The sequence below is a fragment of the Passer domesticus genome, unplaced genomic scaffold, assembly GCF_036417665.1.
Source record: "Passer domesticus isolate bPasDom1 unplaced genomic scaffold, bPasDom1.hap1 HAP1_SCAFFOLD_104, whole genome shotgun sequence".
In the NCBI taxonomy this organism is placed as follows: domain Eukaryota; kingdom Metazoa; phylum Chordata; class Aves; order Passeriformes; family Passeridae; genus Passer; species Passer domesticus.
The window spans coordinates 126,625-150,891 of NW_026989905.1; the positions used below are offsets into that span (position 1 = coordinate 126,625).

The 24,267-nt window shown below is 53.7% G+C and overlaps 1 protein-coding gene and 1 long non-coding RNA gene across 2 annotated transcripts in view; both read left to right on the forward strand.

Moving 5' to 3' along the window:
• LOC135291699 (uncharacterized) overlaps positions 1-22,175 on the forward strand; it is a 74,430-nt gene extending 52,255 nt beyond the window's left edge. The window contains exon 46 of the mRNA XM_064405949.1: positions 22,168-22,175. Within this exon, the coding sequence (XP_064262019.1) occupies positions 22,168-22,175 (8 nt within the window). The remainder of the gene's footprint in view (positions 1-22,167) is intronic.
• LOC135291698 (uncharacterized) lies at positions 12,780-13,580 on the forward strand. The gene is made up of 3 exons (XR_010354448.1): positions 12,780-12,852; positions 12,940-13,038; positions 13,482-13,580. It is a non-coding gene; the product is annotated as an uncharacterized LOC135291698 (long non-coding RNA).
• Positions 22,176-24,267: the final 2,092 nt, after the last annotated feature.

A 24,267-nucleotide genomic window follows, 5' to 3' on the forward strand; every position in this document is an offset into this window, starting at 1 on the left:
GAAGGAGGGCAGGAGGGACAGAGGGAGGGCAGGATGGATAGCTGTGGCACTGCCTGCTGCAGTTTTCCCCCATGCTTTAGGGAGGATTTCTTCTGTGTGTGAGGGGGAGAGTCCCAGGTCCCTGCACTGCTGCAGCCACCCCTCCCAGGGATGTTGCTGAGGGCAGGGAAAGAGTGTGGAGAGTGACCAGGAGCCAGCCCAGAGCTCCCCAGGCCCCTGGGCAGCTTTGGCCATGTCTATTCACATCTGGCTGCCATGGCCTTAGCCGACTCCCTGGCAGTGCCCATTTCCCTGTGGCAGAAAGAGATCCCAGCACACACTGGAAAATGTTCTCCTCTGTGCTGCATTGTAGATGAGGGTGCTGGGAAGGCTTCTCCATCAGCTTGGATGAAGAAAGTTTTGAAGCCCTTGGAGCCTCCTGCAGGTATGTTCTCAGTGTGCCACCAAGGAAGAATTGTAGACAAGCGGGCAGGCACCAGGTGACAGAAGCTTCTGTGGCTGTTGTGTTACAGATGTGTCTACAGGGAAGACTTCTCCAGCTTCTCCAGCTGCTACCTTGGATGCTGCACTCAAGCCCAGCTCCCATCTCAGGGGTGAGTAGTGTGTCCCTGCTGACCCCACAGGCTGAGCCCTGCTTTTCTGGGATCCATTCCTGGGAAATGGAAATATTTTTCTCTAAGGTACTCCAACAGGGAAAATCCAAGATACAACAGATAAGATATCCCTGGAACCATCCAAACAGATGAGGCAAGAGCTGAAGGAACCCCTGCCGACAAGAGAAGGTGGGTGCATTTCCCTCATGCTTCCCCTGGGAGTCAGCAGCCGGGGGCTTTGGCTGCACATCTGGACACGCCATGCCCGGCACAGTGGGAAGGGATCCATGGCAGCCTTGCTGCCCCGCTGCTGCTTTCACGTCCTGCAGGGCTGTTTCCCAGCCTGGCCTGGCTGCAACTTCTGCCCAGCCTCTGTAGGAAGTTATTTGGCATCAGCTGACAGGCCATGCCCAAACTGTAACACACCCTGAGATCCCCCACAATATCCAGCCCTGCAGATTAGGAAAAGGGTGGCTGTTTGGTGGTGGAAGTGCTCTCATCATGCCACTGTAACCTGGCCATTTTCCTGCTCCATAAATTTCACAAATATTACCTCTGATGCCACCACCCAAGTGGGAAACAGCTCCATCTGATGCAGCTGTCTCCCTTCCTTTGTCAAGAGATGGACATAGTGCTTCAGTGGAAGGTGGTATTTCTTGAAGGAAGCACTCCATCTTCGGTGCCAGCCCCTGCTGCAGGAAGGAAGGCAATGCCAGACACGGGCACAGGCACAGCAGGTAATTGCTGTGCCGGGCTCAGGCCTGGCCGGGGCTGTGTGGCAGCAGCTCTTCCCCCAGGGCCTGCCCTTGCCCAGCCCGGCAGCAGCCAAAGCTGGAGGCGCCTCGGCTTCCAGGCCTCTGGAGCTGGTTCAGAGCCCCGGGGAAACGGGACTGGTGCAGCAACGTCCCTGGCGCTGCAGCTGCTGCGGAGCTGGCCCTGAGTGCCCAGAGGCCCAAGGCACAGGAGCAGCCCCGAGCGGGAGCCCTGCCGCCAGCCCAGGGCCAGAGCCAGCCCTGGCACACAATGGAAACAGTTCTCATCTTGGTTTGCTTCCAGACTGGGATGCTGGGAAGGATTCTCCATTAGCCTGGCGCTCTGAAGTTGTGAAGCCCTCTGAGCATTCTGCAGGTATGTTCTCACTGTCCCACCAAGGCGTAATGTTTGACTGACTGGTAAGAACCAGGTGACAGAAGCTTCTGTGGCTGTTGTGTTACAGGCGTGTCTGCAGGGACGACCTCACCAACTCCTACCTTGGATGCTGCACAAAAGGCCAGCTCCCATGGCAGGGGTGAGTAGTGTGTCCCTGCTGACCCCTCAGGCTGAGCCCTGCTTTTGTGGGGTCCATTCCTGGGAAATGGAACTACTTTCTCTTAAGGTCCTCTGACAGGAGAGACCAAAGACATGGCAGGCAGGAAATTCCAGGACCCATTAGAAATCATGTGGCAAATGCTGAAGGAACGTCTGCAGAGAAGACAAGGTGGTTGCATTTCCCTCATGCTGCTCCTGGGACTCAGCAGCCGGGGGCTTTGGCTGCACATCTGGACACGCCGTGCCCGGCACAGCAGGAAGGGATCCATGGCAGCCTCGCTGCCCCGCTGCTGCTTTCACGCCCTGCAGGGCTGTTTCCCAGCCTGGCCTGGCTGCAGCTTCTGCCCAGCCTCTGCAGGAAGGCATTTGGCATCAGCTGGCAGACAGCCCCAAATGCACCACAGGCCATGCCCACCCTCAGATCCCCTGCAATTTCCTGGTGTCCAGGCAGATCAGATGTTGGGGCTGTTTGGGGAAGGAAGCAGCCTTGGGTTGTCCCAAAATCCTGGGTGTTTTCTGATCCTTATGCATTCTTTTCACAAGTGATGCCTCCTGAAATTGTCCCCTTCCCCATTCCCAGTCAGGAATGTTTTCATCTGATCCAGCTGTCTCTTTTCCATTCTCCAGAAATGAAAGGAGAGCCTGCGGAGAAAGAAGCATTTCCCGGAGGAAGCAGTGGTTGCATGCCAGCCTCAGCTCCAGGAAGGGAGGCCATGCCAGGCACAGGCACAGGAGGTAATTGCTGTGCCTCTGGGCCTGAGCCCTGCTGAGGCTTGAGCTGCCCTCTCTGCTGTTTGGCAGTGCGGGCACAGCCTGGACTAGAGCAGCACAGCCCAGGGGAATTATCCCGAGCAGGCTCAGGGCACTGAGCAGTCCTGCTGGGGTCCCTCCATGGGAGACATGTCCTGAAACCTGGCAGTGACTGCACGGGGTGCCCACGGTGGGGAAAGGACAGAGGGGGAGAGCAAGGCTCCAGTGTGTCCTGAGAGGGCCTGGCTGTTTGCCCTTGGGATCTGGGGGGTTTCCCCACAGAAGGAGGGCAGGAGGGACAGAGGGAGGGCAGGATGGATAGCTGTGGCACTGCCTGCTGCAGTTTTCCCCCATGCTTTAGGGAGGATTTCTTCTGTGTGTGAGGGGGAGAGTTCCAGGTCCCTGCACTGCTGCAGCCACCGCTCCCAGGGATGTTGCTGAGGGCAGGGAAAGAGTGTGGAGAGTGACCAGGAGCCAGCCCAGAGCTCCCCAGGCCCCTGGGCAGCTTTGGCCATGTCTATTCACATCTGGCTCCCATGGCCTTAGCCGACTCCCTGGCAGTGCCCAGTTCCCTGTGGCAGAAAGAGATCCCAGCACACACTGGAAAATGTTCTCCTCTGTGCTGCATTGTAGATGAGGGTGCTGGGAAGGCTTCTCCATCAGCTTGGATGAAGAAAGTTTTGAAGCCCTTGGAGCCTCCTGCAGGTATGTTCTCAGTGTGCCACCAAGGAAGAATTGTAGACAAGCGGGCAGGCACCAGGTGACAGAAGCTTCTGTGGCTGTTGTGTTACAGATGTGTCTACAGGGAAGACTTCCCCAGCTTCTCCAGCTCCTACCTTGGATGCTGCACTCAAGCCCAGCACCCATCTCAGGGGTGAGTAGTGTGTCCCTGCTGACCCCACAGGCTGAACCCTGCTTTTCTGGGATCCATTCCTGGGAAATGGAAATATTTTTCTCTAAGGTACTCCAACAGGGAAAATCCAAGATACAACAGATAAGATATCCCTGGAACCATCCAAACAGATGAGGCAAGAGCTGAAGGAACCCCTGCAGACAAGAGAAGGTGGGTGCATTTCCCTCATGCTTCCCCTGGGAGTCAGCAGCCGGGGGCTTTGGCTGCACATCTGGACACGCCATGCCCGGCACAGTGGGAAGGGATCCATGGCAGCCTTGCTGCCCCGCTGCTGCTTTCACGCCGTGCAGGGCTGTTTCCCAGCCTGGCCTGGTTGCAGCTTCTGCCCAGCCTCTGCCGGAAGTTATTTGGCATCAGCTGACAGGCCATGCCCAAACTGTAAGACACCCTGAGATCCCCCACAATATCCAGCCCTGCAGATTAGGAAAAGGGTGGCTGTTTGGAGGTGGAAGTGCTCTCATCATGCCACTGTAACCTGGCCATTTTCCTGCTCCATAAATTTCACAAATATTACCTCTGATGCCACCACCCAAGTGGGGAACAGCTCCATCTGATGCAGCTGTCTCCCTTCCTTTGTCAAGAGATGGACAGAGTGCTTCAGTGGAAGGTGGCATTTCTTGAAGGAAGCACTCCATCTTCGGTGCCAGCCCCTGCTGCAGGAAGGAAGGCAAAGCCAGACACGGGCACAGGCACAGCAGGTAATTGCTGTGCCGGGCTCAGGCCTGGCTGGGGCTGTGTGGCAGCAGCTCTTCCCCCAGTGCCTGCCCTTGCCCGGCCCGGCAGCAGCCAAAGCTGGAGGCGCCTCGGCTTCCAGGCCTCTGGAGCTGGTTCAGAGCCCTGGGGAAATGGGACTGGTGCAGCAACATCCCTGGCGCTGCAGCTGCTGCGGAGCTGGCCCTGAGTGCCCAGAGGCCCAAGGCACAGGAGCAGCCCCGAGCGGGAGCCCTGCTGCCAGCCAGGGCCAGAGCCAGCCCTGGCACACAATGGAAACAGTTCTCATCTTGGTTTGCTTCCAGACTGGGATGCTGGGAAGGATTCTCCATTAGCCTGGCGCTCTGAAGTTGTGAAGCCCTCTGAGCATTCTGTAGGTATGTTCTCACTGTCCCACCCAGGCGTAATGTTTGACTGACTGGTAAGAACCAGGTGACAGAAGCTTCTGTGGCTGTTGTGTTACAGGCGTGTCTGCAGGGACGACCTCACCAACTCCTACCTTGGATGCTGCACAAAAGGCCAGCTCCCATGGCAGGGGTGAGTAGTGTGTCCCTGCTGACCCCTCAGGCTGAGCCCTGCTTTTGTGGGGTCCATTGCTGGGAAATGGAACTACTTTCTCTTAAGGTCCTCTGACAGGAAAGACCAAAGACATGGCAGGCAGGAAATTCCAGGACCCATTAGAAATCATGTGGCAAATGCTGAAGGAACGTCTGCAGAGAAGACAAGGTGGTTGCATTTCCCTCATGCTGCTCCTGGGACTCAGCAGCCGGGGGCTTTGGCTGCACATCTGGACACGTCGTGCCCGGCACAGCAGGAAGGGATCCATGGCAGCCTCGCTGCCCCGCTGCTGCTTTCACGCCCTGCAGGGCTGTTTGCCAGCCTGGCCTGGCTGCAGCTTCTGCCCAGCCTCTGCAGGAAGGCATTTGGCATCAGCTGGCAGACAGCCGCAAATGCACCACAGGCCATGCCCACCCTCAGATCCCCTGCAATTTCCTGGTGTCCAGGCAGATCAGATGTTGGGGCTGTTTGGGGAAGGAAGCAGCCTTGGGTTGTCCCAAAATCCTGGGTGTTTTCTGATCCTTATGCATTCCTTTCACAAGTGATGCCTCCTGAAATTGTCCCCTTCCCCATTCCCAGTCAGGAATGTTTTCATCTGATCCAGCTGTCTCTTTTCCATTCTCCAGAAATGAAAGGAGAGCCTGCGGAGAAAGAAGCATTTCCCGGAGGAAGCAGTGGTTGCATGCCAGCCTCAGCTCCAGGAAGGGAGGCCATGCCAGGCACAGGCACAGGAGGTAATTGCTGTGCCTCTGGGCCTGAGCCCTGCTGAGGCTTGAGCTGCCCTCTCTGCTGTTTGGCAGTGCGGGCACAGCCTGGACTAGAGCGGCACAGCCCAGGGGAATTATCCCGAGCAGGCTCAGGGCACTGAGCAGTCCTGCTGGGGTCCCTCCATGGGAGACATGTCCTGAAACCTGGGAGCGACTGCACGGGGTGCCCACGGTGGGGAAAGGACAGAGGGGGAGAGCAAGGCTCCAGTGTGTCCTGAGAGGGCCTGGCTGTTTGCCTTTGGGATCTGGGGGGTTTCCCCACAGAAGGAGGGCAGGAGGGACAGAGGGAGGGCAGGATGGATAGCTGTGGCACTGCCTGCTGCAGTTTTCCCCCATGCTTTAGGGAGGATTTCTTCTGTGTGTGAGGGGGAGAGTTCCAGGTCCCTGCACTGCTGCAGCCACCCCTCCCAGGGATGTTGCTGAGGGCAGGGAAAGAGTGTGGAGAGTGACCAGGAGCCAGCCCAGAGCTCCCCAGGCCCCTGGGCAGCTTTGGCCATGTCTATTCACATCTGGCTCCCATGGCCTTAGCCGACTCCCTGGCAGTGCCCAGTTCCCTGTGGCAGAAAGAGATCCCAGCACACACTGGAAAATGTTCTCATCTGTGCTGCATTGTAGATGAGGGTGCTGGGAAGGCTTCTCCATCAGCTTGGATGAAGAAAGTTTTGAAGCCCTTGGAGCCTCCTGCAGGTATGTTCTCAGTGTGCCACCAAGGAAGAATTGTAGACAAGCGGGCAGGCACCAGGTGACAGAAGCTTCTGTGGCTGTTGTGTTACAGATGTGACTACAGGGAAGACTTCTCCAGCTTCTCCAGCTGCTACCTTGGATGCTGCACTCAAGCCCAGCTCCCATCTCAGGGGTGACTAGTGTGTCCCTGCTGACCCCACAGGCTGAGCCCTGCTTTTCTGGGATCCATTCCTGGGAAATGGAAATATTTTTCTCTAAGGTACTCCAACAGGGAAAATCCAAGATACAACAGATAAGATATCCCTGGAACCATCCAAACAGATGAGGCAAGAGCTGAAGGAACCCCTGCAGACAAGAGAAGGTGGGTGCATTTCCCTCATGCTTCCCCTGGGAGTCAGCAGCCGGGGGCTTTGGCTACACATCTGGACACGCCGTGCCTGGCACAGTGGGAAGGGATCCATGGCAGCCTTGCTGCCCCGCTGCTGCTTTCACGCCCTGCAGGGCTACTTCCCAGCCTGGCCTGGTTGCAGCTTCTGCCCAGCCTCTGTAGGAAGTTATTTGGCATCAGCTGACAGGCCATGCCCAAACTGTAAGACACCCTGAGATCCCCCACAATATCCAGCCCTGCAGATTAGGAAAAGGGTGGCTGTTTGGAGGTGGAAGTGCTCTCATCATGCCACTGTAACCTGGCCATTTTCCTGCTCCATAAATTTCACAAATATTACCTCTGATGCCACCGCCCAAGTGTGAAACAGCTCCATCTGATGCAGCTGTCTCCCTTCCTTTGTCAAGAGATGGACATAGTGCTTCAGTGGAAGGTGGTATTTCTTGAAGGAAGCACTCCATCTTCGGTGCCAGCCCCTGCTGCAGGAAGGAAGGCAAAGCCAGACACGGGCACAGGCACAGCAGGTAATTGCTGTGCCGGGCTCAGGCCTGGCTGGGGCTGTGTGGCAGCAGCTCTTCCCCCAGGGCCTGCCCTTGCCCAGCCCGGCAGCAGCCAAAGCTGGAGGCGTCTCGGCTTCCAGGCCTCTGGAGCTGGTTCAGAGCCCCGGAGAAACGGGACTGGTGCAGCAAGGTCCCTGGCGCTGCAGCTGCTGCGGAGCTGGCCCTGAGTGCCCAGAGGCCCAAGGCACAGGAGCAGCCCCGAGCGGGAGCCCTGCCGCCAGCCCAGGGCCAGAGCCAGCCCTAGCACACAATGGAAACAGTTCTCATCTTGGTTTGCTTCCAGACTGGGATGCTGGGAAGGATTCTCCATTAGCCTGGCGCTCTGAAGTTGTGAAGCCCTCTGAGCATTCTGCAGGTATGTTCTCACTGTGCCACCAAGGCGTAATGTTTGACTGACTGGTAAGAACCAGGTGACAGAAGCTTCTGTGGCTGTTGTGTTACAGGCGTGTCTGCAGGGACGACCTCACCAACTCCTACCTTGGATGCTGCACAAAAGGCCAGCTCCCATGGCAGGGGTGAGTAGTGTGTCCCTGCTGACCCCTCAGGCTGAGCCCTGCTTTTGTGGGGTCCATTGCTGGGAAATGGAACTACTTTCTCTTAAGGTCCTCTGACAGGAAAGACCAAAGACATGGCAGGCAGGAAATTCCAGGACCCATTAGAAATCATGTGGCAAATGCTGAAGGAACGTCTGCAGAGAAGACAAGGTGGTTGCATTTCCCTCATGCTGCTCCTGGGACTCAGCAGCCGGGGGCTTTGGCTGCACATCTGGACACGTCGTGCCCGGCACAGCAGGAAGGGATCCATGGCAGCCTCGCTGCCCCGCTGCTGCTTTCACGCCCTGCAGGGCTGTTTGCCAGCCTGGCCTGGCTGCAGCTTCTGCCCAGCCTCTGCAGGAAGGCATTTGGCATCAGCTGACAGACAGCCCCAAATGCACCACAGGCCATGCCCACCCTCAGATCCCCTGCAATTTCCTGGTGTCCAGGCAGATCAGATGTTGGGGCTGTTTGGGGAAGGAAGCAGCCTTGGGTTGTCCCAAAATCCTGGGTGTTTTCTGATCCTTATGCATTCCTTTCACAAGTGATGCCTCCTGAAATTGTCCCCTTCCCCATTCCCAGTCAGGAATGTTTTCATCTGATCCAGCTGTCTCTTTTCCATTCTCCAGAAATGAAAGGAGAGCCTGCGGAGAAAGAAGCATTTCCCGGAGGAAGCAGTGGTTGCATGCCAGCCTCAGCTCCAGGAAGGGAGGCCATGCCAGGCACAGGCACAGGAGGTAATTGCTGTGCCTCTGGGCCTGAGCCCTGCTGAGGCTTGAGCTGCCCTCTCTGCTGTTTGGCAGTGCGGGCACAGCCTGGACTAGAGCGGCACAGCCCAGGGGAATTATCCCGAGCAGGCTCAGGGCACTGAGCAGTCCTGCTGGGGTCCCTCCATGGGAGACATGTCCTGAAACCTGACAGCGACTGCACGGGGTGCCCACGGTGGGGAAAGGACAGAGGGGGAGAGCAAGGCTCCAGTGTGTCCTGAGAGGGCCTGGCTGTTTGCCTTTGGGATCTGGGGGGTTTCCCCACAGAAGGAGGGCAGGAGGGACAGAGGGAGGGCAGGATGGATAGCTGTGGCACTGCCTGCTGCAGTTTTCCCCCATGCTTTAGGGAGGATTTCTTCTGTGTGTGAGGGGGAGAGTTCCAGGTCCCTGCACTGCTGCAGCCACCCCTCCCAGGGATGTTGCTGAGGGCAGGGAAAGAGTGTGGAGAGTGACCAGGAGCCAGCCCAGAGCTCCCCAGGCCCCTGGGCAGCTTTGGCCATGTCTATTCACATCTGGCTCCCATGGCCTTAGCCGACTCCCTGGCAGTGCCCAGTTCCCTGTGGCAGAAAGAGATCCCAGCACACACTGGAAAATGTTCTCATCTGTGCTGCATTGTAGATGAGGGTGCTGGGAAGGCTTCTCCATCAGCTTGGATGAAGAAAGTTTTGAAGCCCTTGGAGCCTCCTGCAGGTATGTTCTCAGTGTGCCACCAAGGAAGAATTGTAGACAAGCGGGCAGGCACCAGGTGACAGAAGCTTCTGTGGCTGTTGTGTTACAGATGTGACTACAGGGAAGACTTCTCCAGCTTCTCCAGCTGCTACCTTGGATGCTGCACTCAAGCCCAGCTCCCATCTCAGGGGTGACTAGTGTGTCCCTGCTGACCCCACAGGCTGAGCCCTGCTTTTCTGGGATCCATTCCTGGGAAATGGAAATATTTTTCTCTAAGGTACTCCAACAGGGAAAATCCAAGATACAACAGATAAGATATCCCTGGAACCATCCAAACAGATGAGGCAAGAGCTGAAGGAAGCCCTGCAGACAAGAGAAGGTGGGTGCATTTCCCTCATGCTTCCCCTGGGAGTCAGCAGCCGGGGGCTTTGGCTGCACATCTGGACACGCTGTGCCCGGCACAGCAGGAAGGGATCCATGGCAGCCTCGCTGCCCCGCTGCTGCTTTCACGCCCTGCAGGGCTGTTTCCCAGCCTGGCCTGGCTGCAGCTTCTGCCCAGCCTCTGCCGGAAGTTATTTGGCATCAGCTGACAGGCCATGCCCAAACTGTAACACACCCTGAGATCCCCCACTATATCCAGCCCTGCAGATTAGGAAAAGGGTGGCTGTTTGGAGGTGGAAGTGCTCTCATCATGCCACTGTAACCTGGCCATTTTCCTGCTCCATAAATTTCACAAATATTACCTCTGATGCCACCACCCAAGTGGGGAACAGCCCCATCTGATGCAGCTGTCTCCCTTCCTTTGTCAAGAGATGGACATAGTGCTTCAGTGGAAGGTGGTATTTCTTGAAGGAAGCACTCCATCTTCGGTGCCAGCCCCTGCTGCAGGAAGGAAGGCAATGCCAGACACGGGCACAGGCACAGCAGGTAATTGCTGTGCCAGGCTCAGGCCTGGCCGGGGCTGTGTGGCAGCAGCTCTTCCCCCAGGGCCTGCCCTTGCTCGGCCCGGCAGCAGCCAAAGCTGGAGGCGCCTCGGCTTTCAGGCCTCTGGAGCTGGTTCAGAGCCCCGGGGAAACGGGACTGGTGCAGCAACGTCCCTGGCGCTGCAGCTGCTGCGGAGCTGGCCCTGAGTGCCCAGAGGCCCAAGGCACAGGAGCAGCCCCGAGCGGGAGCCCTGCCGCCAGCCCGGGGCCAGAGCCAGCCATGGCACACAATGGAAACAGTTCTCATCTTGGTTTGCTTCCAGACTGGGATGCTGGGAAGGATTCTCCATTAGCCTGGCGCTCTGAAGTTGTGAAGCACTCTGAGCATTCTGCAGGTATGTTCTCACTGTCCCACCAAGGCGTAATGTTTGACTGACTGGTAAGAACCAGGTGACAGAAGCTTCTGTGGCTGTTGTGTTACAGGCGTGTCTGCAGGGACGACCTCACTAACTCCTACCTTGGATGCTGCACAAAAGGCCAGCTCCCATGGCAGGGGTGAGTAGTGTGTCCCTGCTGACCCCTCAGGCTGAGCCCTGCTTTTGTGGGGTCCATTCCTGGGAAATGGAACTACTTTCTCTTAAGGTCCTCTGACAGGAGAGACCAAAGACATGGCAGGCAGGAAATTCCAGGACCCATTAGAAATCATGTGGCAAATGCTGAAGGAATGTCTGCAGAGAAGACAAGGTGGGTGCATTTCCCTCATGCTGCTCCTGGGACTCAGCAGCCGGGGGCTTTGGCTGCACATCTGGACACGCCGTGCCCGGCACAGCGGGAAGGGATCCATGATAGCCTCGCTGCCCTGCTGCTGCTTTCACGCCCTGCAGGGCTGTTTCCCATCCTGGCCTGGCTGCAGCTTCTGCCCAGCCTCTGCAGGAAGGCATTTGGCATCAGCTGGCAGACAGCCCCAATTGCAGCAGCTGACAGACAGTCCATGCCCACCCTCAGATGCCCTGCAATTTCCTGGTGTCCAGGCAGATCAGATGTTGGGGCTGTTTGGGGAAGGAAGCAGCCTTGGGTTGTCCCAAAATCCTGGGTGTTTTCTGATCCTTATCCATTCCTTTCACAAGTGATGCCTCACCTTCCCCATTCCCAGTGAGGAATGTTTCCATCTGATCCAGCTGTCTCTTTTTCATTCTCCAGAAATGAAAGGAGAGTCTGTGCAGATGGAAGCACTCCCCAGAGGAAGCAGTGGTTGCATGCCAGCCTCAGCTCCAGGAAGGGAGGCCATGCCAGGCACAGGCACAGGAGGTAATTGCTGTGCCTCTGGGCCTGAGCCCTGCTGAGGCTTGAGCTGCCCTCTCTGCTGCTTGGCACTGCGGGCACAGCCTGGATTGGACCGGCACAGCCCAGGGGAATTATCCCGAGCAGGCTCAGGGCACTCGGGTACTGAGCAGTCCTGCTGGGGTCCCTCCATGGGAGACATGTCCTGAAACCTGGCAGTGACTGCACGGGGTGCCCACGGTGGGGAAAGGACAGAGGGGGAGAGCAAGGCTCCAGTGTGTCCTGAGAGGGCCTGGCTGTTTGCTCTTGGGATCTTGGAGCTGTCCCAGCAGAAGGAGGGCAGGAGGGAGTGTAGGAGGGAGGGATGGATAGCTGTGGCACTGCCTGCTGCAGTTTTCCCCAGGGCTTTAGGGAGGATTTTCTGTGAGTTTCAGGGAGAGAACCCCGGGGCCCTGGGCTACTCCAGCCACCCCTCCCAGGGATGTTGCTGAGGGCAGGGAAAGAGTGTGGAGAGTGATCAGGAGCCAGCCCAGAGCTCCCCAGGCCCCTGGGCAGCTTTGGCCATGTCCATTCCCATCTGGGTCCCATAGCCTTACCCGACCCCCTTGCAGTGCCCTTTTCCCTGTAGCATTAGAAGTTCCTTCATGCCACAGATATGGTTCTGATCTCTGCTCCCTTTTAGACTGGAGTCGTGACATGGGTTTTCAGGAAGTCCTGATGAAGGATGGTTTGAAGTTCCTGGAGGATGCTGGAGGCAAGTTTTCATTCTGCCTTTCCTGAGTGAATAATCAGGATCAATGCAAAAAAAGCTCATTTATAAACCATTTCCCTTAACATTATGTAAGGGCTGAAGGATTCTGAGAATCTTTCCCTGCTCCCTTCTGGATCCCTGAGGGATCCCACAGGATCGCTGTCAGTGGGAGGAAGGAGCATTGATCTTTCAGTCCTCCTCCCGTGTACTGTGCCAGTGTGTCCTTCCGTGTGCTCTGTGCAGCCACAGAGAAGAGCAGAGAGGGAAGGGGCCGGGCCCAGGGCTGTGCCCCGGGGCTGAGCCTTGTGGGCAGCCTGAGGATCTCCTGCAGTGCCACAGGAGCTCTTCTGTCCTGCCTTTCTTTGCAGCTGAACCTGCCGGTGAAGGCCCCACGTCCAGGACGGAGCCTCTGGGAGATGCTGAGGGTAGGTCAAGGCCTTTCCCCCTGGGAGAGCTGCCAGCTCAGAGCCCAAAGCTGGGCCAGGGAGGCAGCGCTGCAGGTGCCAGCACAGAACCATGCACGGGTGTGCCCTCGCCCTGCACGATCCCCTCACCGCTCCTGCGGCTCAGTGGTGCCCGTGCAGATCAGCAGAGATGGCAGAAGCTTCTGTGGCTGTTGAGTTACAGGTGTGTCTGCAGGGAGGACTTCTAAAGCTCCAGGGCTGGATGCTTGGCCCCAACCCAGCTCCCATGGCAGGGGTGAGTAGTGTGTCCCTGCTGACTCCACAGGCTGAGCCCTGCTTTTGCGGGACCCATTCCTGGGAAATGGAACTACTTTCTCTTCAGGTCCTCCAAAAGGGAAGACCCAAGATACTGCAGCTAAAAAGTCTCATGAAGCAGATGAATTTCTGACAGAAACACAGAAGGAAGCACCCGGAGGACAAGGTGGGTTCATTTCTCTCATGCTTCCCCTGGGACTCGGCAGCCGGGGGCTTTGGCTGCACATCTGGACACGCCGTGCCCGGCACAGCAGGAAGGGATCCATGGCAGCCCCGCTGCCCTGCTGCTGCTTTCACACCCTGCAGGGCTGTTTTCCAGCCTGGCCTGGCTGCAGCTTCTGCCCAGCCTCTGCAGGATGGAATTTGGCATTAGCTGATAGGGTGCCCCAACTGTACCGTGGGCCTGAGATCCCCTGCCATTTCCCAGTCTCTGAGAAGATCAGGCGGTGTAGCTGTTTGCTCATGGGAGTGCACTGGCCCAGCCCCAATTACCTGGGCTTTTTCCTGATCTTTACCTGTGACTTAGACAAGCATTGCCTCATGAAGGTGCCACCTCCCCAGTGGGGAGTGTTTCCATTTGATCCAGTTGACCTTTTTCCCTTGTTCAAGTGATGGACCAAAAGGCTGTGCAGAAGGAGGAGCACCCAGGGAGAAGCAGTGGCTCATTGGCAGCTCGAGCTGCAGGAAGGCAATGCCAGACATGGGCACAGGCACAGCAGGTAATTGCTGTGCCGGGCTCAGCCCTGGCCGGGGCTGTGTGGCAGCAGCTCTTCCCCCAGGGCCTGCCCTTGCTCGGCCCGGCAGCAGCCAAAGCTGGAGGCGCCTCGGCTTCCAGGCCTCTGGAGCTGGTTCAGAGCCCCAGGGAAACGGGACTGGTGCAGCAACGTCCCTGGCGCTGCAGCTGCTGCGGAGCTGGCCCTGAGTGCCCAGAGGCCCAAGGCACAGGAGCAGCCCCGAGCAGGAGCCCTGCCGCCAGCCCAGGGCCAGAGCCAGCCCTGGCTCCCGACTGGGCAGGGGCTGCGCTGGGTCCTGACAGGGCCTGAGACTGTCCCCTAGGGCTGGGGGAGCTGTCACGGGGCAGGGAGGGCCAGGGGTGGCAGTGGCTGCTCAGGGATGGCTTTGGCCCGTGTCCCTGGCAGCAGCCACTGCCCAAGCAGCTGCGCTGCCCCCGGGCTCTCCTCCCGGCCTGCTGGGCTTTGTTGGCTGGCACAGCCAGTGCCAAGGGCCGGCAAGGTGCCTGCAGGCCCCAGCTCTGGGGGAAACAGAGAACGTCCTGCCCGTACCCACCGTGCTGCCAGCTCAGCAGTGCAGCACAGCACGGGCTCACACTCCCCATCGCTCCCACAGATGCAGCCGGCACCACAAGACCTGTTCCCAATGCCCAGGATGGCCTCGGAAGGGGTTTCTGTCAGGGAACCGGCTGCTGGCTAGGGTTTCTGGCAGGCATGCTTTATTTGGAGCTTGTCTTCATATTATGCTGCTTTGGAATCTGGTATTCCTGGAACAGAAAACAGTGAGTGTTTTGTTGCCCCCTCCAACAGCTTCTTTTCAAAGTCCAGCGTGGACAGGGAGCATTCCCATTGAGGCTGCAGTGGAGTTGTAGCCAGCCCATGATTGTCCAAATAACTCTGCTGAGGGTTCTGCTGCTGCCCAGTGCTTCCATTGGCCTCTCAATTGCTGGGCCTTGTCCTGGGGGCCCCGCTGGGGCTGCAGCCAGAGCTGGCTCCCACTGAGGCTGCCTGGCCAAGAGCAGCCCCAGGGGCACAGGGCAGAGGCAGAGGGAGGTGGGGAGGAGAAAGAGCAGGGCCGAGGTTGCCCTTGAAAGGCAGAGGCGCTCTGGGACCCACTCCTGGCCAGGGACCCTGCCCAGAGCCGTCCCTGCTGGCCGGGGCCTTGAGGGGCAGCTGTCCAGCTGGGCCCAGCTGTGCCAGCAGCTCCAGCCGTGCTGGGGAGCCTTGCCAGCTCTGGGCCCTGCTGTGCACGAGGGTCCCTGTTTGCCACTGTCAGCTGGGGCCTCAGCCACCTCCTCTCTGCACAGGAGCACCTCGGGACAGGAGTTGGAAGACGGTGGCTGCACCTCACAGCCAGACAGCGTGAGCAGCTCCTCCAGCAGCAGGAACGGCCTGGACAGCCCTCTCAAGTCTTCTGTGAAGAGGACCCCAGAACAACATTCTAAGAGGGAACCTGCTTTTACCCCGTAGATCCCACTGCCACCTGCTCTCCCCATGGGCCTCCCCAAGCTGCCTTCATCCCTTTTTTTATCTTTGTCTGTCCCATCCCAGCCAACTCGAGTACCTCTAGGGACCCCAGGATCAGCCCAGCACCCTCCAGCCCTTCCTGAGACCAACACATCCCTCCCTCTGCCTCTGAGACCCCTGGCCTTGCCCTCTAGGATTCACTGAAGGTGACACCCCCCCCACCCCTCCCCCCCCACCCCCCCGCTTGCAGAGCAGGCAATGGCCCATTCTTCTGTTTAAATAAAGAGAAGGATCTTTGTTCTGGTTGGGAAGCAAAACCAGTGAGAGACTCCAAGTCAGAAATACAATTTATAAGAAAAAGGGAAAAAAACCCAAAACACATGCAATAATACAAAAGAAAAACCACTGACAGAGTCAGAATACAGCCTGCTGACACCCTGCTAGTTAGGGTGGTGGTAGCCGTCCAGATGAAATGGACTTGTGGAAGTGGTGATCCTGTAGAAACAATCTGGTAGCTCTCATCCTCTGGAAAAGCAGTGGGTAAGGGCGACGGTTCCTCTGGGAATCCAGTGGAAAGACTGCTTGTTGTGTCCCAAAACCCAGATTATATCCAGCTGGGGATGCTTAGCTCCTCCCCCATGGGCAGAGCATCTCACAGTGGGCTGATATCATTCTGCCTCAAGCTGTGGGTCCTTGATTAGCCATGAAACAGAAATGGCTCTGGGAGGGAGTTATCTCTGAGTCATGTGGCAAGACATTGATGGGCCCATTAACAGGAGATAAGGAAGAAACAATGCCCCTCCTGGTTTCAGCAGCTCTTGAGGATGGCATTAGAATACATCTTTACACTGCAACCTAGGACAAGCGGTCACTCCAGTGTCCAGGTGGCAGCAGCAGAAAAGCCCACCCAGCACCAGCACTGACTGAGCTCCATGCCCAGGAGGAGCTGTGGATGCCCACGGTGTGGGCAGGCAGAATCCAGGCAGGGGCTGCTGTTGAAATGGAGGTTTTGGGGGGTTCAATTAAGTTGGCAATATATGGACTAAGCATTTAAATTTTAAATTGTAGAATTATGTGTTGAATTTTAACCTTTTACTTAAGAAACCTCTGCCAAGGTACAAAGGGCATAGGAAAATGCAAATTTCTGAAGCTTCTTGCTATGAAGGACAATACCAGTGTCATAAACAGGGCAGGAGATCTTTCTCCTTTTTAATGCCTTTATTAAAAAAATTCAGCTCAGGTTGTGGGAAACGACAGGTCGCCCGCACCCCCGCTGCTCCCAGGAGTGGCACGGAGGAGGAGGATGATGCAGCTGTGTCCGCTGGTATGCAGGCAGAGCTGGGGCTTCCGTCCTCGAGGGAGTAGTGGGAATTCCACTTTTTTGGACTAACATTCCAGGTCCTCTTTCTTGCTGACATCCTTTCAGGTTAGGGTGAAAAGTAAAAAGGATCTTAGCAGATACTGGATTAAGTTCTTCATCTTCAGACATTACTTAGGTTTCATAATTCCATGTTGGCTTCTTGTTTTTAGGAATTTTTTTCCAGAAAAATTGCAAAATTTGGTGAAATGCATTCTCATCTGCATACTAGCTCTGATGTCACCCCCCCCACCCTGCTATCTGCAGGCTCTGGGGAAGCAGCAGGGGGACAATTGCGCTTGATTTCTAACCATTAACAGGTAATTGAAGAAAAACTATTAACAAGAGGTGATTGCTACATGAAGCTATCAACAACAAATAGTCAACATTTCAACTCTCAGCAACTGGCCCAACCTGTTTAACTTTGCAGCCTTAAAAAAAATGGATAATTTGTTGGGGAGAACACCCCAGGTGTGGAGACACGAGGCTTGACTCCATTTCAGAAGGCTGATTTATTATATTTTCTATTAAAATACTACGTTAAAACTACACTAAAACAACAGAGAGGAAAAAATGACCAGAAGGCTAAAGAAGAAGAACAGAATGGAATGCATAACAAAAATCTTGTGACTGCTCACAGGCTCAACACAGCTGGCTGTGATTGGTCATCAAGTGAAAACAATCCACATGGACCAATGGAAGATGCACCTGTTGCATTCCACAGCAGCAGATAGTTATTGTATGCAATTCTTTCCTGGGGCCCTCAGCTCCTCAGGAGGGGAAAAATCCTAGAAAAGGATTTTTAATAAAATATCATAGCTACAGATAACTTTTCTACTCATAAGGCCAGGAGAAGACCAGGGAATTCAGGAAGCCTAGACTAAGGAGCTCCTCTGTCTCCAAGTTGATGGGCAGAAGTGGTATGTATTCCTTTCTTTTTTTTAGGGTTGGCTACTGATAAGTCACATAAGAGACGTCTTTGTGTGCAGTTTTGCACAAGCAGTTTGCAAGCAATCATCTGCCGGGGAGAGGCCAGTGGCGGGGGGTCCCCAGCTGACAGAGCAGCTGGCGGAGCGTTGGTTTGAACTGTGATTGTGTATGGTTATCACGTCTGGACGTGCGTGCTTGTGTGTGTGAGTGAACGGTGAAACACGATGCGGGGAGTGAGGTCTTGGTTTAGTTTCTCTGGTAACTGTGGTTTTTCAAAGAACATTTCAAGGGCGCCGGGTCGCCGTGAGCGTGGCGCAGGTCGGCGCGGCAGGCAGAGGCGGCGCAAAGCCGGGGCAGCGGCGGCCAGTCGGCAGCGCATGGGAGAGCAAGCAGCGCATGCCCAGCGCAGGCAGCCCCTGGCCGGCAGCACATGCGTGGTGCAGGGCGGCTCTAACGAGCGGGGCCAGCGTGGTGCAGGGCCATGAGCTGGGCCTTGCCAAATTGCTCTTGGCGCAGCGGGCCGACAGCACGGCTGGCAGGCACTCGGGGCATCAGCCGCGGTTTGTAGGGTTGCTTTGAACACTGCTAGCTGATAGCACAGCTAGCAGGAGCACGGCACAAGTCGGCATTTGCAAGCAAGCGCCGCTGGTTGGTAAGGGGCAGGAACCACCTGAAGGCAGCCAGCAAGCCCGCCTGGGCTAAGAGTTAAGTGTTTGCTGTGCGATAACACTGCCCTTCAGTCTTGACAGCTGTTACTAGGAGAGCCTTTGCATTAAGGGGTGTGCTGGGGTTGTTTTGGGGTTTGTTTTTTTTTTTTTCTACAAGTGAGAGGTGATTTGCCCACGGTGGCTGCCTAACTTCAAGCCTGGGCTGGGAGAGCCCGGCCTCCGAGACATGCTCTACACAGGTGGTTGCAGCTTGAACCCAGTCAGTCTCTTCATCCGTCAGGGTCTGGGGAGTCATAGAACGGGAGGACGGAGGGAGAGACAGAGTGTTCTTGGGAGGGATATACCGCAGTTCAACACGTTGCTATCGAGCCTTTGACTGGGAACACCCACTCTAAGCTGAAAGAGTGCTTAGAAACGCCTTGACCTGGGGGCTTGAAGGGGTGATTCCTTGTTTTGTGTGCAGACTGACAGCTTTTCACTGGGAGCCAGACTGGCACACAGCTTGGGTTCTCCTTCAGTGCAGAAAGTGTCAGAGGAGGTGGTATTGTGTTTCATATAGACAGAGACCTGCATGCCATGCATGCACCCCTGAACTGCCAAGATACTATAACCAAGAGGTACATGCAAAGTGTGAAATAGTGAATTTAATCTGTGGAAAAAGTCACCTAGACCCTGAGACATGGGAAGACATCTTTGAAGAGGATTGGGAAAGGATAAAGGAGTGGCACCGCCGTATCAAAAGGAAGAATTAAGGAATTTTTTCCTTTTCTTTTCTCCCCAGTGGTTTGGATTGTACCCATAGGAGTTTGTAACTTTGTGTGGGACTGAGAAAACAACAAACAAGGAAAAGTTAATGGTGGATTGTTATATATTAATTATTAAATTAAGTTGTATTTAATGTAAATAACATTTAATTAATTAAAATATTATTGATTGTTAAATTGGTTATAAATATTTCTATACATTGATTATTTGATTAATTATTACTTTTTAAAAATAACTCAGAAGAAGGGGGGGAAAAAAGGAGTTTTGATTTGAGACTCACATCTGGACATTCGGAACTGAATAAGCTAAAGCTTGCTCTAAAAAGACATCATGGGAACAAGGCAGAGTAAGGAAGTACCTAAAGCCAGCCCATTAGGGTGTGTCTTAGCACATTGGAGAGAAATAGCAGGCAAAGGGGGCACTCAAAATTTTAAAAAGCCTAATTATATATTGCTCCCATTGGTGGCCATTCTATCACCTGGAGGATGGGGCAAGGTGGCCTCCTACAGGTACATTGGAATAGAATACCCTGTTACAGCTAATGTTGTTTCTGTGGAGGGAAGGGAAATGGGAGGAGGTTTCTTATTGTGATATGTTTTTCTCCCTCCAAAATAACCCTGATTGGCAAAGGGACTGTGGCATCAGAGCCCCCTCGTTTTGGCTCTTGAAAGAGAAAACAGAAGCAAAATGGGAGAACTGAAATGGGGCTGCTTGGCCTGTAGCATAAGACAGAGATGCAGCAGGACAGATAAAGTTTATCGCACAGCACTAGAGGAACAAGAACAAGATCTAGCTGACCTATTTGCCCCTCACTTGGGAGGGCAGGGGGGAAGGGCTAGAGACTTGGGAGGGGCTCCATCTACACCACCTCCACCACCTACACCACCAAGTCGACCTCTTCCACTACTACTCCTACTCCTACTCCTACTCCTCCTTTGGAGAAGACACCAGCTCCAACCCCTCCAGGCAGCCCAATAGCATCCCAAACCAGAGGACAAATACTGCAGGCCCCTTTGCAGGAGACAGTAAAACCAGGCAGAGAAAAGATATTAGTTAAGGTGCCCTTCTCCACCCTTGATTTGGAAGCTTGGAAAAGGATTGCAGGAAATTACCAAAATGATCAAATAAATACTGCTAAACATCTAGGATACATTATGAAGTAGCACAATCCAGACTGGGGTGCTATTCAATTGTTATTAGACACATTCACTGAAACAGAAAGCTAGATGGTTTTAGAGACAGCCGGGAACCAGGTAGCAGACCACTTTACACAACAACCAGGGGATCTAAAGGAACATTTTCCACTTCCAGGACCCAGGCTGGAACCTGAACCAACCAGTACAAAGACAGAGGCTAAAAAATTATCAGGATTGTCTTACATTGGGAGTGGAAAGAGCAACGCCTGAAACTATAAATTGGTCAGCTTTATATGCTATTAAACAGGCACCCTCAGAATCCCCCAGAGAGTTCCTAGACCACCTGAGAAACACAATGCGACACTATGCACCACTGGACCCTGCATCTGATCTGGGGATATGCTGGAACCCAGGACACCCCTCTGGGTGCCCTGGATGACACGTGCCCCTGGCAGAGGGCTGGGGAATCCTGGCAGGAAGCCAGAGACACTTGGGATTTTGATCTTAACCCATGGAGCAAATTACCAACCTTGTATGAAGAATCACAAGTCACGGAAGTTTAAGTAGAGTGATAATGAATTAATCCTAGGGTGAAAAGTGGAATTTCAGGGATTTTACTAGAGGGGGTCTAGGAGGCAAGATGGAGGGATTTGGGCATTGTCCTATTTTTCTTCCTTCTTCTTCCTAGCTTCCATCTTCTTGGTGATGGTGGCACATTTGGATTGGTTTAGACTAGAAGTAGACAGTCTAACAGAGGTGATAGGTATTGGAAAACAATGACAAATAAAGTACATGTAATTCCTCGTATAAAATGTAGACACCAGCCCAGGGGCGGGCAGCGTGCCCATGACAGACCTGCAGATCAGACCTCTGCAGGTCTGAAAAAGAATGGTTTAGATAAGAGACAATAAACAGCCTTGTGAACCAGAGCTGAAGAATTCCGACTCTTTCTTCCACCGTCGGGCTGGGAAAAAAGAACTCTCGGGGAGGGTCATCCTGACTGCAGGAAATCCGAGAGGGATACAACAAGTAATTAATCTATTTTTGGGACAGTCCAAGGGGGATATTTGATGCAAACTCTAAAAAGTCTGAGAAGAAGATATACGGAATTTAGAAACTTACTGGAGGAGGCTTGGAGAGTCTTTAGCAACAGAGAAGAAGGGGATAAACAAGGGATGAAAAACTTAATAGCAATAGTGCAGGAGGAACGGAAAGAAAGACGTGAAAGCGGGCAGGGAGCACCCAGGCAAGGCCCTCCTCAATCCGGCAGAAATCAATGTGCAAACTGTAAGAAACAGAGCCATTGGAAGAAGGACTTTCCAAAGCAGAAAGAGAATGGTCAAGGGAATCAAAGGAGAGGAGGGGTGGTTGCCCATGTGCAAGAGGATTAGGGGGGACTGGAGGAGACTACCCCAGCAGGCTCTCTGGTTGTAAAACTAAAGCTGGGAGAAATGGAAAAAGAAGGGAAATTCCTAGTCAACCTTTAGAAGCGAGTACCTTCCTGGGACAAGATACTCGGTTCTAAATACAGCCTTGATGCCTGTAAGGGATGATTATGCTACAGTTACGGGAGGGACTGGCCAAACTGAAAAGGCATTTTTCTTTAGGCCACTAAAATACAAACTGGGAAAGCAGTGGGGGATCCACAAATTTCTATATATGCCCAACTCCCCTGAGCAACTTCTGGACAGAGATTTGCTGGGACAATGACCGCCAACTATTGCATTCAAAAATGGGGAAATTACTCTGGAGGGAAATGATCAAAAGTATGTAGAAATATTGAGTTTGATATTAACCACCAGTCAAGTCACAAGGGAAACTGAAATCGATGAAGACGTAATGAATCAGGTGTTCCCTGGGGTATGGGCCTCTGATGTATCAGGGAGAGCAAAAAATGCTCCGCCTGTTCAGATCAGACTAAAAGAGGGAATGCAACCTGGCAGAGTTAAACAGTATCCCCTGAGGAAGGAAGATAAGGAAGTAATTAGCCCAGTAATTGAGAACTTTTTTACATCTAGGATTATTAAAAGAATGTCAATCTGATTTTAATGCCCCTATCCTACCAGCCAGCAAACCTGATGAGTCATACAGGTTAGTACAGGATCTGCAAGCCATGAACAAGATAACTGAGGATCTGTATCATGTGGTGGCCAATCCCTACACGATATTAAATTGCTTAACACCTGAACTAACTTGGTTTACCGTTTCAGGTTTTAAAGACGCCTTCTTTTGCCTTCCTAGCTACCTAGCCAGCCAGAAAATTTTTGCATTTGAATGGGAAAGTCCTAAAAGTGGGCAAAGAACTCAACTTACATGGACAGTACCCCCACAGGGATTTAAAAACTCACCCACTTTGTTTGGAGAACAACTTGCAAAGGAATTAGAGGCCTGGGAAGCCCCTCCAGAGGAAGCAAAGCTGCTACGAAGATGCCATCCTCATAGCCACACAGACAAGTGAAGCATGCGTGGCCTGGACGGTAAGCCTCTTGAACTTTCTGGGACTCCAAGGGTGCCGGGTATCAAAGAAAAAGGCTCAAGCAGTAAAACAGAAATTAACTTATCTGGGATACAAAGTCAGTACTGGACAATGTACCCTGGGCCAAAGCCGGAAGGAGGCAATATGCCAGACCCCAAAACCTCAGACTGCAAAAGAACTAGGAACTTTCCTGGGGATGACGAGGTGGTGCAGGTTATGGATCTGTTACTATGGACTGTTTGTTAAGCCCTTATATGAACTTATTGCAACTGAAAGCAGGGAAATCCTTTGGACAAAGGAAGCTATGCAGGCCTTCCACCAGCTGAAAAAAGCCCTCATGTCAGCTCCAGCTCTGGGATTGCCAGACGTGAGTAAGCCTTTCCTCTTGTTCTCCAATGAGAAGCAAGGAATGGCCTTGGGAATATTAGCACAGGACCTTGGCCCATACCGGAGACCAGTTGCTTACTTCTCTAAGCAATTGGATGCAGCAGCTAAAGGCTGGCCTGGATGCCTCAGAGCTGCTGCAGGAGTCGTACTGAATATCCAAGAGGCAAGTAAATTCACCCTGGGCCACAAAATGACTGTGCCAGTGTCTCACACGGTGTCTGCAGTGCTGGAGGTGAAAGGCGGACATTGGCTTTTCCCGCAACGATTTCTGAGATACCAAGCTATTATGGTGGAGCAAGATGCTGTGGACATTGTGGTGACTAATATTGTCAATCCAGCCTCCTTCCTCAGTGGAAACCAAGGGGAGCCAGTGGAGCATGACCGCCTGGAGGTACCCCCGGTACTCGGGGTACAGGGCTCGATGCACCAGTACATGATGTGCAGGCTGGAGACAATGTATATGTTAAGTCTCTTACAGAGAAGGCCCTGCAACCACAATGGGAGGGACCATACCAAGTGCTCCTTACTACCTTCACTGCAATCAAGACTAAGGAACAAAGTGCTTGGATCCACCACAGCCGTGTTAAGAAAGCTCCAGAAGCCCCTTGGAGAATAACACCGGGTGATGGTAAACTGAAACTGAAACTTACCCGCACAAAATGAATGCATCATGGTGGGTGGGGATTTGTGCTGAAGTGTTGTTTACAATCATTGCTGTAATTCAAAAATTAGAAAGTACTCCTAGCCAGAACAATGCTCAATGGCCTTGGTCCCAAGCCCTTACTCAATACACTGGATCCATGGGAAAACCTTCCCATTTAAAAGGTTTAAACCTAACAACTGTGGTCATGTGCAAAAAGCAAATATAAAAAACGCTGCAGTGGCAGAAACAGAGGTTGTGGTGACTTCAAGGGACCATGGGGGAGGTAATTAAGATAGGGTGTAGAATGATTAATGGGACTACCTATAGTAAAGCAACCCAAATCAGTGTAAATAGGCACTGCAAGATTTGCAATCGTCCAAATGAATTGGACTGTTGGCACAACTTCACATTAAGACAAACTGTCAACATGGTTTGCCTCTGGGCCTGCAACACTATTGGGCTGTCTTTCAAATTTAAAATAAATGCTATAGCTAAGCCTGTTACAACCCACCCCAGCACTCAAGGACAAACCCAAAATACGCCATTTAAGCTTGAACCTAGAGTTTATGAAATTGGCCCATACATAATAAGGAATACGGGTCAAAAACAACAGTTATTTAATCCAGGATTATGACATTTCGAACTGTTAATGCAAACTACTATCTCGACAGTTCAGCCACCTTGTTCCCCCTTCATAAGGTCATCCTTCGAGGGATGGACAAGATGGCTACAAAAACACGCGCACTTCAGAGACAGAATGAGAAGGGATTTAACCAAGATGTTAGGGACTGGGCTAGGGGTTTTGAATAGGATTGACTCAGAAATATTAATGAAC